At 56.6% G+C, this 15,582-nt stretch overlaps 5 protein-coding genes across 5 annotated transcripts; 2 read left to right on the top strand and 3 right to left on the bottom strand.

The window, feature by feature from the left end:
- Window positions 1-586: 586 nt before the first annotated feature.
- BJX67DRAFT_375504 (uncharacterized protein) lies at window positions 587-2,098 on the bottom strand (the record flags this gene model as incomplete). The annotated part of the gene is made up of 1 exon (XM_071031703.1): window positions 587-2,098. One exon carries the CDS (start codon window positions 2,096-2,098, stop codon window positions 587-589), a length of 1,512 nt encoding a protein of 503 aa, XP_070881068.1.
- Window positions 2,099-3,474: 1,376 nt separating this feature from the next.
- Window positions 3,475-5,268, bottom strand: BJX67DRAFT_375505 (amidase signature domain-containing protein; the record flags this gene model as incomplete). The annotated part of the gene is made up of 5 exons (XM_071031704.1): window positions 3,475-3,605; window positions 3,652-3,840; window positions 3,888-4,496; window positions 4,542-4,953; window positions 4,999-5,268. 5 exons carry the CDS (start codon window positions 5,266-5,268, stop codon window positions 3,475-3,477), a joined length of 1,611 nt encoding a protein of 536 aa, XP_070881069.1.
- A 176-nt stretch (window positions 5,269-5,444) lies between these two features.
- Window positions 5,445-7,155, top strand: BJX67DRAFT_313178 (putative MFS pantothenate transporter). The gene is made up of 2 exons (XM_071027178.1): window positions 5,445-6,258; window positions 6,312-7,155. Exons 1-2 carry the CDS (start codon window positions 5,677-5,679, stop codon window positions 7,137-7,139), a joined length of 1,410 nt encoding a protein of 469 aa, XP_070881070.1. The 5' UTR covers window positions 5,445-5,676; the 3' UTR covers window positions 7,140-7,155.
- A 15-nt stretch (window positions 7,156-7,170) lies between these two features.
- Window positions 7,171-12,476, bottom strand: BJX67DRAFT_385923 (ankyrin repeat-containing domain protein; the record flags this gene model as incomplete). The annotated part of the gene is made up of 5 exons (XM_071033967.1): window positions 7,171-8,114; window positions 8,164-9,125; window positions 9,175-10,894; window positions 10,942-11,500; window positions 11,547-12,476. The coding sequence occupies 5 exons, from the start codon at window positions 12,474-12,476 to the stop codon at window positions 7,171-7,173; spliced, it is 5,115 nt and encodes a 1,704-aa protein (XP_070881071.1).
- A 191-nt stretch (window positions 12,477-12,667) lies between these two features.
- On the top strand, window positions 12,668-15,093 carry BJX67DRAFT_367019 (putative beta-glucanase). The gene is made up of 9 exons (XM_071030467.1): window positions 12,668-13,431; window positions 13,486-13,574; window positions 13,620-13,974; window positions 14,019-14,173; window positions 14,217-14,326; window positions 14,387-14,474; window positions 14,527-14,641; window positions 14,692-14,721; window positions 14,771-15,093. Exons 1-9 carry the CDS (start codon window positions 13,173-13,175, stop codon window positions 15,025-15,027), a joined length of 1,458 nt encoding a protein of 485 aa, XP_070881072.1. The 5' UTR covers window positions 12,668-13,172; the 3' UTR covers window positions 15,028-15,093.
- The last annotated feature ends 489 nt before the right edge of the window (window positions 15,094-15,582 follow it).

The following is a 15,582-nucleotide window of genomic DNA, read 5'->3' on the forward strand; positions in this document are numbered from 1 at the left end:
TTTGATATACTCTCCCTCCGCTTCAAAACTTGGATATCGCGGAAATATCTTGTCGAGTTAAACTCTGGAATATGCCGTCACAACCCCTAGTATCGAGAAGGATCTCTCTCTCTCTCCTGGTCGCTGGTAATATTCGTAGCAAGACTCCCCGCGACAGCTCATTGTGCTCCATCTTGTGTCAGCATTGAGCCTTGCTGCTCTTGCTCTATCCAAAATACTTGTGCGTTCGTCCAAGCCCCTTCAGCTGCCATCCGCACCGTTTCCAGCAGAACATAGATGCCCAGTCGTGGAGCAGGATCTCCAGAGGGAGTTGGAATCCATGTACCATGTCATGCATCTGCAAGATTCGGAAAGCACGTCCAAGAGGAAAGCACGGCGTATCCGTACCCGGTTTGAAGAGTCAATGGTTGAGGATCAAGGCAGTCGCTACCGACCTGGCGAGACACCGAACGAGAAGCGACCGAGTCCAAAATTGATTCGATTACTGTGACAAGCTTGCATGCGAGAACTCCATGCGCTAATCTAATAGAATATACAGCCCCGCGCAGACCAAAACGACAATCCCACCTCCTGCACAGCAACGGCGTTACGCCCCAAGTGCCTGGATGGTGACCACGTTGCATCGGTCCAGGAACGCCAACGCCTCATTGCGAGAGTTCCATGCGTCGTTGTAGGTCGCACTCAACGTGAGACGGCCCTTCCAAATCCCCAGGAACAGCGCTAAGCCCGTCACCAAATGCTCCCTTGTGACCCACGGATTGTCCAGCTCAAATAAGCCGAGCGACGACGATACTGTGTGGTCCAGCGTGCCCATGTCGGAAAGTGACACTGAGGGCTTCGAGTACGGCATCGGCACTTTCGGCGTCACATTATCGGCGGGATAGGGAGGGGTAATCATCGCCCAGTATGATGGCACCATCTCGATTCGTTGCTTGTCGTTCCGATTTTGCAGGTCAAAGCGACGAACGGTATTGGCAACTCTCATGTACTCCTTGCGGCGCGCAACGCTATGATCCAGCACCTGATCGGGCGCCCCAAAGGAAGCGGGTTGGACAGTCAGATCGACGGCGAGGCACTCGCCCGAGACAGAATTGTACACTGACACCGGATGCGCTGGCGTGTTGTAGGGCTCCTCGCACTGCGGTCGCTCATCGAAAAGGCCATAGTTGATATATCGCACCGTCCGCGATCGCGCGTGCCGCTTCTGGAGGTCTCGCAGGACGATGCCGATTGCTGTATGGTAGGCGTGGGTCATACTCAGCCCCAGGGCTTTGCAAGCCCTTAATAATCGATGCGTCGATTCTGTGGAGAGGGTGATTGCCACCCGTTGATGTTTGCCCGGTTTCGTCGGACCTCGCCCACAGGGGAGACCGGCAACCTCAACGCCTTTCTTCAGAGTGGCATTCCATGAAACGGTCTTATCCAACTGGGCTTGCTGCTTGCGGCTGAGAGTTGGTGGTATTCCCGCGGCCAACCGAAGGGGGGGACTTAATCGGGTGTACTCGTCGCCAAATACCGGGAGAGGATAGGCATCCCCTTGCTCCAAAGCCTGTGCCGCATGTGCGAAGAAATTGTTAAAAAGCATCAGCGTTCCATTGCTGTCAATGATGTCGTGGCGAGCGCGCAACACCAGATCCGCAACCACCGTGCCATTCGACCGGCTGGGTCGCTTGATTATGAACAGAGTCGGAAGTTTCGGGACCGGGGGGTCTGAGTTGCACCACTGTAACCCAGTCATCTTGGTGGGAATGACCCGAAAGGTGGCATCCAGCCAGTCGCTTTGGGATTCTTGGTTGGGTGCCATCTCGTACACTTTCCTGCACCTCTGCCGCTGCTGGATGTACTCGACCCGTGAAGCGATCGTGGGGTGATCGAACCGTAGCCGTAACCAGGCCTTCCGTAGGGCATTTTCCACCTCCTGTTCCCTCCCTGGCACCGCAAATGAGATGTACCCAGTGATCGCGAAACAACAGCGCCCGCTCCCTTCATACGTTTTGGCCAGCGACGTGTAGAATTGCTCGGTCTCATCGATATCACGTTCCCATCGTCCTGGTCGGACCTCTGTCCACGAGTAGTCGCAAGCCTCTAATGATCCCATGGTACCCGTCGGCAGGCTGTGGCAGGTTCGAAGTCGGGGTAACGGAAAGGGGAACATCGGGACGCACGCGAGTTTTAATCATGGCAGTGTCTCGGACTCAGGCCAGTCATTTTCCTGGCAAGGAAATCAACCGGCTCGAACCCCGATCCGGCGCGGCCATCGAGGGGTCAGCTGTTTGGAGGAGAGAGAAGCGGGTTGCCCAAATCAGTCGAGGTGACCCGGTCCGTCGCCCGTACCCAATGTGGATCGGGACTGGCGTCGTGCCTGGGGCGATGGCCCCGATCTGCGCGAACACATCGAATCGAAGAGCAAGCCGAGGGTCGGCTTTAGTGCGTCACGCCTTCGAGTGAAGGATTACCGCGATTCACGATGTCTCATTCAACGATTGTGGGATGAGGGGAGATAAGAAGGGAAGGAGGAGACGCTCACGAGGAGGAGAGACGAGGAGGGAGGGGGGAGAGGCCGGACGCTAACCACATCAGTGCAATCACCTGATTTGTATTCCTCAGCCAGCAATGTTTGTGCTTGTTATGCTCTGGCAGCGAAGGCAGCAAAAGCAGCAGGCACGATCTTGTCCCGAAGGCGTCTCTCTCAAAGAACCGTCTCCAAACGCATACAGCTCCTGGTACGCGGTGTCGCACTAAGCCAACGGTCTCCTGAAACGGTTTCAGAACCGGCAAATAGCCTCCTCTTAGCCGCCTATCTCGGACCGAAGATATATTAAGCACTCGAAGGACGGGGCTGCAGCCAACGCCGTGCTAAAACAAGACACAAAGCTTGAAAAACTCCTGAAAACGCCCGGATACCCACTTTGGACCCTTCTAGCTGACCCCTGTCAGTGAATGCATCCTCCGTTCTCTCCTGTCGATGGCTCCCTGCAAGATTCGTGGAGCCACAACCAGGGTCTGGAGGATCTCTGTCCGGTTACAACACGTCCATCGAAGGCTCAGGGTCGGTCTAGATCCTGCCAGGCTCACTGTCACGCTGCCAGGAACAGGGAAAGAACTGTCGCCAAGACTTGCAGGATCCTTGCTGAGACTGCGCGAGAAGAAGAGCGGCGGAAAGCCCGTTATCTCCTCGGCCACGGAAGGCCTAATGATTCCGCGACCGCGTCGTGGCAAATCCTCAGGGAACAACCGCCTGACAGCATCCCAAACCTTATTGACACGGAGCTACGTTTCGCGGATAATATGAGTTTAGCCCTCGTCTGCCGAGGCCGATGCCGTGATGACACCCTGAGCCGTAACCTTGGAATCCGTTGGTCCGGTTTGGACGTACGGCAACTAGGTCGAATTCCTTTATTGCATGCGATCTATCAAAATCGTGCTACCCTACGCCATCAATGCACATCAACCCGAAAGGGCGAGCGGGCTGTTCTACTGTTTGCCACTCGCCGACGCAAGAGCCTGGAGAATCACGCCAGTCATCGCGAGCACGCTTTCGTCTTCGAGTCTCCGGCCGACAAGCTGGAGGTTAACCGGCATTCCGTGGACGGAATCAGCGGAGTCTAGCTCTGTTAGTATTCCGAATATCGAGACCTCAGGGGTACTCACAGTCATTCTGGATCTGGGCGTCGATATCACTCAACGCCTTGTGGTCAGCATATGCCACGTCGACGCTTTTATCGACCGTGACTCCGGAAGGAAATGACACAGCAGGGTAGTCCAGGACGTTGAAAACACCGGTGTATCCGACGTACGCGAACTTTCCGTTCTCGACTGTGCTGTAGGGTGTTGTAGGACCTGCGCTATCATCAGCGGAGCACACTAAGCTTACGAGCACACCGTACATAGAACGGCATCGATACCGGCGTCATTCCACCGGTCCAAGTAGGATTTGCAGAGGCTGTTCCGGGTCACCTGCAGTTGCCACATCTCATACACCCCGAGCTCTGTGGCGTCCTCATACATCTTCATCTCTGGGCGGAAGGGCTCGCCGGTGGGCTCTAGAAGTTTCCGGACGGACTTCCCTCCGTCGGCTACAAACATGCGCGCGAGCGTCTGTACAAGATCCTGATGTTCCGTGGGCGCCCAGGTGACGATCTCATGGCCAGCGGTCTTGAGCTTGTCGACGGTTTCCTTGAGCGCCCGCGTAACGGGGGGCGTTGGCATGACTATTCCATCGTGCCAGAGGACGGCGATCTTCAGCTTCTGCTTCGGCTCGACCGATCGCCAGGGGATGGGGAGGCACTTCGGATCGCGGATCCAGGGCTGCTGGCCGACGACGGTCCTCGCCCAGAGGACGACCTCCTCGAGTGTTTTGGCCAGAGGGCCATTGACGCTGAGAACCGCCTCCTGGCCTGCGAGACCGGATCTCGTCTGGAAATTGGGGAAGCGACCGAACGAGGGGCGGATGGTGAAGATGCCGGTGCATGCGGCGGGAATACGCAACGAGCCGCCTGTCCATTAGCTGCTGAAGATCATGTTTAAGAGAGCGAACTCACCGATATCTGTACCCACTCCGATGCGACTGCCGCCGAATGCAATGAGAGCCGACTCCCCGCCAGAGGACCCGCCTGAGGTGAGCTTACGGTTGCGGGGATTGACGGTGCGACCGAAGACGTTGTTCACGGACTCAGCGATCATCATCGCGGTCGGCACGTTCGTCTTGCAGTAGAGTACCGCTCCAGCGTCGAGCAGAAGGTCAACGAGGGTGCTGTTGTAGGTAGCGGGGTCATTGACCAGAGACGCGAACCCGACGGTAGAGTCGTAGCCAACGAGGTTGAAGTTGTCCTTGATGGAGATCGGAAGGCCATGGAACGGGCCCTTTGTCTTGCCTGTTTGTTTAAGATGGACATCGAGTTCCTTTGCCTGGGCGATGGCTCTGTCGAAGAAGATTTCCGAAAGGCAGTTTGTCTACTGGGTTAGCTACGTGCATATCTCGTAGCCAGGAGAACATACCAGTTGGTGCGCAACAGCGGCAGTCTTGCAGAATGCCCTGGCCACCTCCTCAGACGTCCATTCGCCCGCAGCCAGATGCGACAGGATAGCCGGAGCCGCAGTCGAGGTGATCTCCAGCTCGCGATCCGTAAAAAACCCAGACTCTCGGGGGAAGGTGGTGACGTCCAACTGATCCTCGGGGGGGAAGATGGCGGGCGGAATCCGCCATTCGGGGGGGATGGAGTCGTTGAGGGCCTGGCGCTTGTTTGCCGCGATCGATTCCCAGCTCATGGTGATAATAGTATAGATGATATTTTGGTAAATATATATATATATATATATATATACGGGATGTGCTCCTGTCGTATCTTGTTGATGCAGCGACGATCACGGTGTGAGTTTTTGTATCGCAGGCGATGCGGGGTGGGCCGAGTTTCGGTGATTGACCGTCCTCCGTCGATTTTTGGAGACAGAGAACCGAACCGCCGCAGGGTCTCTGATAAGTCGGCGATTCGAGCCCATCAGAAGACAGCGACAAGACCGAGGGAGATACGAACCCTCGGGAAACGCCCGATCTCGTGTGGGGGAACCGTTATCATCGCCAACTCGAGCCTCGGCCTGGCCCGTATAACTTCCCAGATCAACCATCCGATTCCGATTCTCTGGCCTGGATTTCCCTCTCCTCGCAAAACAGCCAGGATGTTCGCCAAATTCGCCTCCTACATCAAAGGCCACGAGTCTGTGCCCGGCGAAGCCAAGCTCCTCCGCAAGCTCGACCTCTTCATCCTCTCCTTCTGCTGCCTGTGCTACTTCGCCAACTACCTCGACCGCACCAACATCAACAATGCCTACGTCTCCGGCATGCGCGAGGAGCTCAACTTCCACGGCAACCAGCTGAACCAGATCAACACCGTCTTCACGGTCGGCTACATCGTCGGCCAGGTGCCCTCGAACCTGGCCCTGACCTTCGTCCCGCCGCGGCTGTTCTTCCCCGCCGTCATGCTGATCTGGGGCGGGTTGACGATGATCACGGCCGCGGTGTCGAATCCGCAGGGGATCATGGCGATCCGCTTCTTCCTGGGGCTCGCGGAGTCGAGTACCTTTGTCGGGACGCATTATATCCTGGGTTCATGGTACACGGAGAAGGAGCTGGGGAAGCGCAGTGGGATTTTCACGGCCAGCGGGCTTGCAGGGACGATGTTCGGCGGGTTCATCCAGACGGGAATCCACTCGTCCATGGACGGCATGCAGGGCCTGTCTGGCTGGCGCTGGCTATTCATTGTCTGTCCCTCTGTATTCTCTTATATATGTAACAACAGTACTAACATTTCCAGATCGACGGCCTGATTACAATCCCCATCGCAATCTACGGCTTCATCGTCTTCCCCGACACGCCCACAACCACCAAAGCGCGGTACCTCACCGCAGAAGAAAAAGCCCTCGCGGTCTCCCGAATGCCAGAATCCGGCGCCGTCAAGGTCCCGCTGAACACGGCCTTCCTGAAAAGCGTCTTCTGCACCTGGTACTGGTACGCCTTCGTGATGCTGTGGGTGATCGCAGGGGAGACGGAGTCGTTCTCGACGAACTCGCTGCTCGCGCTGTACATGCAGTCGCACCCGACGCACTCGTACAGCGTCCCGCAGCTGAACAATTATCCGACGGGCGTGCCGGCCGTCGGGATCGTCTCGACGCTCTTTTGGGCGACGCTGACGGATTTCATGGGCGGGAAGCGCTATCTCGTGGGTTACTTTATTGGGATTACCGGGATTGTGACGTCGGCGTTGATTCTGGCGTGCTTTGACAGGACGTCTGTTGTCTTCGGGGCGTACTACTGGGCTGGGGCCGTGTATGCGTGCCAGGCGACGTTCTTTGCATGGTGCAACGATGCGATGAGGGAGAAGGATGCGCGGCTGCGGTCTGTCGTCATCGCGAGCATGAATATGGGCAGCAACGCCGTGAATGCGTGGTGGAGTATCATCTTCTACTCGGCGGATCTGGCGCCGCGGTTTACGAGGGGCATGTGGGCGATGATTGCGTGTTCGATTGCGTTGGCGCTGTGGACGCTGGGGATTACGCTGATGACGGTGCGGGAGGAGAGGAGGAGCAGCGGTGTTCGGGAGGGGGATGATGGCCAGGTGGATGAGACTCAGAAGGAGGTTTAATCGAGTTGGAATTATTAATCTAGATGCTGTGCTACTTCAGCCATCTGCTGATTTCGTCCTTCTCTCGCATATCGTACTGGCCCCTTCTCTGGAATTTGTCGTAAGACGCCGACGCTACCTCGTTCGCCTCCAGCAGCCCGACAAGTTTCCTCTTCACCTCGCCCCCCTGACTCTTCTCGCAGCACAGCTCGTAGTTCCTCCATCTCCAGTCTCCTGATTCATTGTCCTTCTTCTTGAGGAACGTCTGCGGTCCAGCATCTATCGCCTTGGCGGCGAACTTACGACTGGTCGACAGGCCCCTCGCTGCCTTCGGGGTAAAGGGGGGCGCGACCTTCGATGCGAACCACTCCTGCTCTGCGACGTCCGTCGGCGTGAACCCGTGAGCATTCTCCCTCGACGCGAGCTCGGGCCGCAGCCGAAGGAGGAGATCGAGCGTATCGTTCGTCTGGCGCGCTGCATGATGCGCCTGGGTGTTGCCGGATCCATCAAGGATGTCAAGATGGGTATAGCCCACCGTCTCGACGAAATTGAGACCCGTGGTGAGCAACGAGAACGCGGCAGAATTCTTGTAAGTGGAGCTGAATCGACTCATCCACAGGGCGAAGGGCGTCAAGGATCCTGCGCTCGAAGAGCACCGTTCGGCCAGCATGGATGGGAGCAGGCGAGGATCAATGAGCTTGATCATGGCAGAGAGCGGCTCGTCTTCGCCGTCTGCAGCTGGGAGGCGGATGTCCTTGAACAGCAGATGAAGCAGGTTGTGACCCTCCTTGTCGCGCGCCGTCTGGTTGGCCCCGGCCTTGATGAGGGTTTCAGCATGCTTGAGGCGGCGCAGGCGATATGTCACGGCGAGGGGCGTATAGCCGTCGGCCGACTTTGCTTCTAAGAGGTAGGGCATCTGTTTGGCGAGATAGGCTACGAGCCGCTTCGAGCCGTCGGTCTCAGGGGAAAGAACGGCGCAGTGGAGGAGGAGGTGTCCTGCACAGTTAGTTTGAGAAACGGACACGAGGTGCACAGAGGGACATACGTCTTGATTCCAGAAAGTCCGTAATGATCTGATCAATCCCCTTCTTCGTCGATGATAGGTTCCGCACCATCTCGTTGTCCTCATGAGCCGCAACAAACTCCGAATAACATCGCGCCGCTGCAGGGCCCAGGAACCACTCGACGGCTTCCAGATTTCCCGTCTTCGCCGCGAGGAGAAGCGGTGGCGTCGTATCTATCGATTGTGCACTCACACGATCCTGTTTTGCCCAGTCATCGCGCTTCGCGCCGCGTACCGACAGTCCCCGGTAGGACGTGGGAGTCACTTTGACGTCGATGCTGCCGTCTGCAAGCTCATCTAGAGGCAGCCCAGCCCCTGTCCGTTTGACGAGAATCTCCAGACAGCGGAGCCTACCCAGGTGCATCGCCAATTCAAGGTCGTCATCGTAGACGTCGTACATGTCCTCTGGATCATCCGCGACCAACCGCTGGCCCAGTGTGATGAGAAACTCCAGGAGCTTGCAATTGTCAGTCAGAATCGCATAGCCGACCAAAGTGTTGACGGCAAAGGGGCAGGGCTCCTCAAGAAAGAGATTCATATTGCACTTTGCATCCAGCAACGATATCGGCTTGATCTTGCTCTCGGCCCCCGTCTTGATCTCGCCCACATTTTCGATGGTGAACTGCGGGTTGATGATACGTTTCTCGAGTGCAATACCGTCGGAATCACTCGACTCACTCGACGCATATAACTCGTCATCAGTGTCATCTGGCTGCATTCGATACCGGGTTTCAGGGACCCCATCTGGTTTATACTGGGCGGCAGCGATGGCGATGATGGCTTCTGCAGCGTCGAGATGTCCTCTGAGAACGGAAATGGTAAATGACGAGTACCCTCGACTGTCGGAAACCCCAATCTCCAAGGGTGGATGCCCCGAGTCGCCTGTTGTGGTAGTTGTTAATTGCTTGATGGTGTTGATGTCGCCCGTCCACGCGGCGTCAAACCTACAAAAACATTAATTGTTGTACAATAATACAGGCGACGGTTGCTTACAGTTTCAAGTAATCACGCCTCTTCTCCTCGGTATGATCGTATCCTTGAAAGTCGAGTGTGATCCGGAATTCCGGGATATTGGCCGGGGGAGCCGGATTATTGTTTAAGGGAGCAGGGGGTTTGATATCAGGATACAGCTCTGGGAAAGTCTTCGCGCCCCTCCTGGCCAGGTCAGACTCCAGAGCCTCAAAAGTGCTAATCAGCTCCCTGATGGCGATGTTCTTTTCCTCCATCCCGTCTCTCGGTGGTAACTGGAGCGCCTGACGATATTGGTTCTGCTTCTCCTCGATGTTCTCTCGTTCATCGTTCAGTATCCCCGCTGCTCTCCAACGCTGGTATGTACCAGGTTCAAACTGCTTTAGGTACACCTCGTCATCCGGCTCCAGAGGCTTTGGCGGCAAGAAAGGCACGATTGCACCCCCCTTGTACCGACGGAGGGGCCCCAGCTTGCCACGCACGTAGTCGAGCAAGGAAAGCCCGACGGTTGTTCTTTTATAGTACGGGCTCCCTCCAACGGCGAGATGCCCCTCCCGGGTGAGGGTATTCGGGTCCGCGCCTCGCGCAAGGAGCTCCAGCGCGAGCGATGGCAGGTCGTGCTCGACGGCCAGAACGACGGGCTGGTCGAAGTGTTGCTGAAAGTAGGCGCGGTTCTCCGAGGTCAGCGCCGAGCGCACCCAGGCGAATTTCTCTGCGGATTTGATGAAATCCTCGAAGCGTGTTGAGGGGTGTGCGCCGAGCTGGAGAAGCCTGCTTGCCATTGTTGTATTCTTGGCCAATATCGCAGCCATGAGGGGCGACTCAAGGACCAAGCTTTTCCCGTACTGTGCGTTCACTGATAGATGGTTGATGGCGCGTGTCACGGCGGGCTGGTCGTGGTGCACGTAGATATCGAGGATGTCCGGGTGCCCTACTGCTGCGGTGTAGAAGAGGGGGGTCTTGTAGTGCACATCTGCCTGCGCGGGAGAAGCCCCGAGCTGGAGCAACTTGGATGTCATGACCTTTGCCTGCTCCAGGGGGAGGGCAAGAGCGAGAACCAAAGTCAGCGTCGCGAATTGCGGTATGCCGTTCACGGGATGGACTGCCTGAACGGGCCTGAGTACATCTGCACCAAAGGAGGAAACAAGTTCCTCAACGACCTCGACGTGGCCCTTTAGGATTGCAAGGTGGAGCGGCGAAGCCTTGGTGTCCCATGCGGCAGCGTTGATGTCGTAGATATCAGGACCCTGCAGGTTGGAATCGTCTGGCTCGTTACCTGGAGACTCGTTGCTCTCATGGCCCTGTCGCACCTTGACAAACGACCCAGTAGCGTATGACTGGTCCTCTACAGAGTCGTTGTCTGAGGGACTGCTGATGAGCTCTCCATCCTCCGCCGATGCAACATCAGACACGGCTCGCTGGTCCTCTTTGCGTGCTTCCTCCTCTTCGTTCTGTTCGCTCTTTTTCAGCAGGATGCGAACCATCTCCACGTTACCTCGTGCCGCAGCAAGGTGGAGGGCTGATCGTCCGTCTACCAAGCGCCAGGTCAAGCGGGCACGTTGGTCAACAAGGTACTGAAGAACCTCCGGCGTTGAAGTCATCGCGGCCAGATGCAGCGGAGTACGGCCTGTATGGTCCCGTCGGTTGATATCAACTCCTTTGGCCAGCCATTGCTGTACTCTGGCAAGTTCCCCGTCGACAATGGATTGGCACAAGCCCGCGTTATTTCCAAGGTAGGCCATTTCTGCGTGACGTTAGCAATCAAGCCGTCGCGGAATATACGCAGCATACCTGTCCAGTCGCCCTCCGTGATAGGATGAAAGCTACCGATCTCCTGGCGGCCCGGATTATCAGTTAGAAAGCTAATATCCCCAGAGATGAATATCTTGCTCTCCTTGTCCGCTATCTCTTGCTCCTCGTCGGTCTCTGGCACAGGGCATGACCCGCAACAGTCGTGGATCACATCATCCACCGTCCCGAGGAAGAGCGGATGACGATGCAAATTGACAGTACGATCCGCCGGCCGATTCCATTCGGCGTTGAGGAGCAGGTCCTTCGTGAATAGGATCTTCTCGATTTTTCTGGCGTTGAAGGGCCTTCCGTACGGGACCTTAAGGGTATGGTAGTTCGATATTTGGTCTTCTTCCATCCAATCGGGGACCTCATCCTCCCATTCATCTTTCAGATTCCCAGGTAGAGCGGGTCGCTGTTCAGAGGGTGCCGCAGGTCGCCCGCGCTGCTTTCGCATTTGGTCGAGGTATTCCTCTCGCTCAGACGACCGGGGAAGCTTCTCCAGCACCAGGAGACGAGCCAGGCCGACGATGCCCCTGAGGCTCCGCTGGAAGATGGTCTGTGAAAGTCAGGGAAATCGAGTGGTCTGGAAGGAAGGGACTTACAGGGTCCACGCGCGATCGATCCAGGTCGGCCCAGTAGACCTCGAAGCCCCGACGGGAGTATTTCGACAGACGGCTCTCGTACGAGGGCGAGCGCCGCGATAGATCAACATGGTTCGCCTGGGTGATGTATGCACCCAGGGCGCGGGGGGTAAAGAAGACCTGGCTCCCGTTATATGCAACGGCGGAGCAGTCAACGTCCAGGCCGGTCAGGATCTCTGCAATAGACTTATACAGGCGCAGGACGATCTGGACGTGGCGCGTGGGATATTGCGACACGATGGTGATTGCGTGTTTCGTGCGCACAACGGACGTGTCGGTCAGGACGGAGTCATTGATGCACCTCTCGATATGCCTGATCTTTTCGATCGCCTGGTCATGGTCCAAGCCGTAGAGAAACAAGTCCACGTCGGAAGCAGCGGCGAATCTGTCATGGTAGAAATGGCGAGTCTTTCGTTTCGAGTCTGCGTCGGCGCACTCAGCCGGGAGAGGGAGGAGAGCAGTCGCGACCGAGCTGCCCACGGCCACGACATTATCCCAGTTCAGGCTCGCGAGCGATCCCTCAGAGAAGATGCTGAAGTTCGTCTGGAACTGCTTCAACGTTGGAACTATCGCAGGGGAACCATTCGCCCTGCGGGCTTCGTCCTGGAGGGGGAAGAGGTATTTCGATTTCGCATCTTCCGATTCTGTCGCGAGGTCCCGCGCACGGATCTTCAAGTCCACGGACCCATCATTGTAGATGGGCACGATGTTGAGAAGAGGGTCGGCGATGGCGGGGTGGTCCGGCTCTTGGGCAAAGATCTCGCGGAGCACAGCATCGTAGGCGTTGTATGGCTTGAGGAGACTGTGGACGGGCGTATCAGGGTGCGAGTGCAAGTATTGCACGAGGTCTGAATGTTTGGCAGGAACAGAGGGGAGAGTGCGCTGGGCCATGGTTCAAGTTGCCAGCTGTGAATTGGAAGGAATCTTTGCGGCTTTTGCTCCAGCTCGTGAAAGCTCTTTCATGGTGGCCGCGGGGCACAGCCTCGAATCCGGGGCTTATCTCTCTTTCGCCGATTGGCAGACGAGCCCTTGTTGACTCACGTCCGGGCGAAATGGAAAGCGAGAAGCTTCTGCTCTCTCAGGTATTCACACGATTGAGTCATCATATGGAGGATGAAGCGGTGATGTGCCTCGAACACGAGGAATAAGACTTTTGAGGCAGTCAAGCCACAAGCCTGTCGACGTGTCGATTAGGATTCCATGTGCAAGTTCCTGAATTGAGATCAGATTGAGGATTCGAGTCTCGTCTGTTGATATCGTCTCAGCGTTGTCTGGGATCTCCATCACAGGACTGCAGGTCGGTTAAGAATCTGATTGCCCGACGCCTTGATTCATCCTTCGCGGAGAAATTCCATGCAGAATCAGGCAAAAGATCGCCCGCAAAAGCAGACACAACAACAGCTCTGACAAGTCAAGGATTTCTCCGGAGAAATTGCGGAGAGCTTCATTTCACGGCCGCAGATTCGGGGTAGTTCTCTCCGACCTGCCCTGACCCTTGGCTCATTTCCCCGCATCATAAATAATTTCAGCCGGGATGGCCCCTGGGACTCTTGGAAGCAATTCAGAGAGCGAATTCTGGTCACCGAAATGCGAGTCCTTCACGCGCTTTCCGCCCTGCTGGTGGCCTCGGTGGTCCAGGCCAAATACATTGTTCCCGGGGGTCGATGGAGAGACACGGAGGGAGACCTGGTCAATGCCCATGCTGGGAACATTTATTTCGACAAGGGGTCTTCGAAGTTCTGGCTCTTTGGTGAGCACAAGACCGAAGGGCAGGAGGAGGGAGGTGGCATTTCTGTGTACAGTTCGGACGATCTGGCGACATGGGAGCCACACGGCCTTGCACTCGGTAGGCAGGCTCTTCGCTCGAGACCCGCGCAGGATTGACAATAATCTCGATCAGAGCCCATTGAAGGCCACCCATACATTTCCCCCGAGCACATCATCCAGCGCCCGAAGGTCGTCTACAGCGAAGGCACCGGGCAGTACCACGTACGTCCCTGTCCACCATACGAAAGAATGAAACTAAGGATGTAGATGTGGTGGCATGCCGATAATTCCACCTACGGCTGGCTCCTGCAGGGCCTCGCGACCTCCGACAACGTCGCCGGTCCATACAAGTTCGTCGACGCCGTCGCGCCGCTGGGCAACTGGTCCCAGGACTTCGGCCTGTTCACGGACTACAAGGACGGCAGATCCTACGCCCTCTACTCAAACGGCGACAGCGTCGACGGGCGCGATGTCTACCTGACCAGGTTTAACGAAAACATTACTGCCCTGGACGAGGTGGTCTACCGGTTTCCGAAGTTCGACCTCGAGGCGCCGACCATCATCCAGACAGAGCGCAGCTACTGGGCGTTGATGAGCCATAAGACGGGATACCGGCCGAACAGTACGTCCTCTGATCCTCGCAAGGCTGCCGTCCTAACATGATAGATGTCGTCGCCTTCCGCGCGGACGACCTCAGCGGCCCCTGGTCCCAGCCCTTCATCGTCTCGCCGCTGAACACGCGCACCTTCAACTCGCAGTCCGGATTCTCGCTTCGAATCGAGGGAACAAAAAAGACAACTTACCTTTACATCGGAGACCAGGTACGCCGCTCCTTGACATAAATACCACCTCTAACTCGTATAGTGGGACTCCAACTCCCTCTGGGAGAGCCGCTACATCTGGCTCCCCATGCACATCGACGAGCGAAAGAAGACGCTCGAGGTGCAGTGGCACGACGTCTACGACTTGAATGTGTACGTCCAAGTATCTCGCAAGTAACAATCCCTCCAAGGTTATTTCTCTAACAGTCCCAGCAACACCGGCGAATGGCGACCCATCCAAGGAAAGACCTACACGGCGAACGACGCCACGACGAGCGGCGAGGCATATAAGCAGGAAGCTGTACGTCCCCGTTCTGGTAACTGCCACTGTTTCTGACATCTGTGCTATATAGAACTTCGCTACCGACGGGGTCATCCTCACAGGAATCTACGGCAACGACAGCACCGTCACCTTCGAGGGCATCGAAGGCACCGGCAAGCCGCAGTGGGTTTCTTTCTACTACCAGAGTGCGTCACCCCAACCCTCACCCTTCCCTTCGCATTGACTAACGGCCTAGACATCGACGACATGGGCTTCGGCGACCAACGTAAGTACCCCTCTCTGTCGGTTGAACGCACAATCTAACACGAGTACAGCCGGCGGCACACCCGATCGCATCGGCGGCGAATGGCAGCTGCGCCGGATCAGCAGCGTCGTCGTCAACGGGGACGTCCAGAATGTTGAGACGCTGTACCAGCGTGACACGCACAAGGGGATTATCCTCTCCACGCCGCTGCAGTTGACCCTGGAGAAGGGCAGGCACAACACGATTACCGTGGGCGGACTGTTCAACGGGTGGGACTACAAGGGGGCGGATTTAGATCGGATTGTGGTGTATCCTCCGGAGCATTAATGTCAGATTTACGACGAGGGTTCTCTGTAGTGGTGGTGTAAATTGAATCAATGTTCATCATATTCACGTCTGTGCCTCGAATCCTTTAGCTTGTCCTCTTCCCAGTCCCTGACAAGATCATGCTCACGGCTCTGCTTCCTCCTTCAGAGATACCCTGATCGTCATGGACATGGCCATATCTGCTTCATCCCACCCTGGACTAAATCCACCTCGTCGCCAAAAATAGCTGGAGCGAAGATCTTAGACGGCCGACAGGCCGTGTGTTCTTGGCTGCCTCGTGTCCCCATACCTTCGGCCAAAAGGCTCCCAGTCATCAATGGGCGCCGAGGAATGTTCGGCGCTTCGTCTCCCATCGGGAGATCCTCCAGGATGGCAACACGAGTCAAACGGGCTTGAGCCTGCTCTGAGCCGGCCAATTGCACTTCATTGAGCAAGATGAGCAACGAGGCAGATCCAGCGCCATGCAACGCCAACCGGGACCCTAGCGCAAGCCCCTTGGCGATCTGGCGGCTGTCTGGAGGAAGATTCTTTTAACAGCACGAGGCAGCAGATAAC

The sequence above is a fragment of the Aspergillus lucknowensis genome, assembly GCF_044049455.1.
Source record: "Aspergillus lucknowensis strain CBS 449.75 chromosome Unknown BJX67scaffold_73, whole genome shotgun sequence".
In the NCBI taxonomy this organism is placed as follows: domain Eukaryota; kingdom Fungi; phylum Ascomycota; class Eurotiomycetes; order Eurotiales; family Aspergillaceae; genus Aspergillus; species Aspergillus lucknowensis.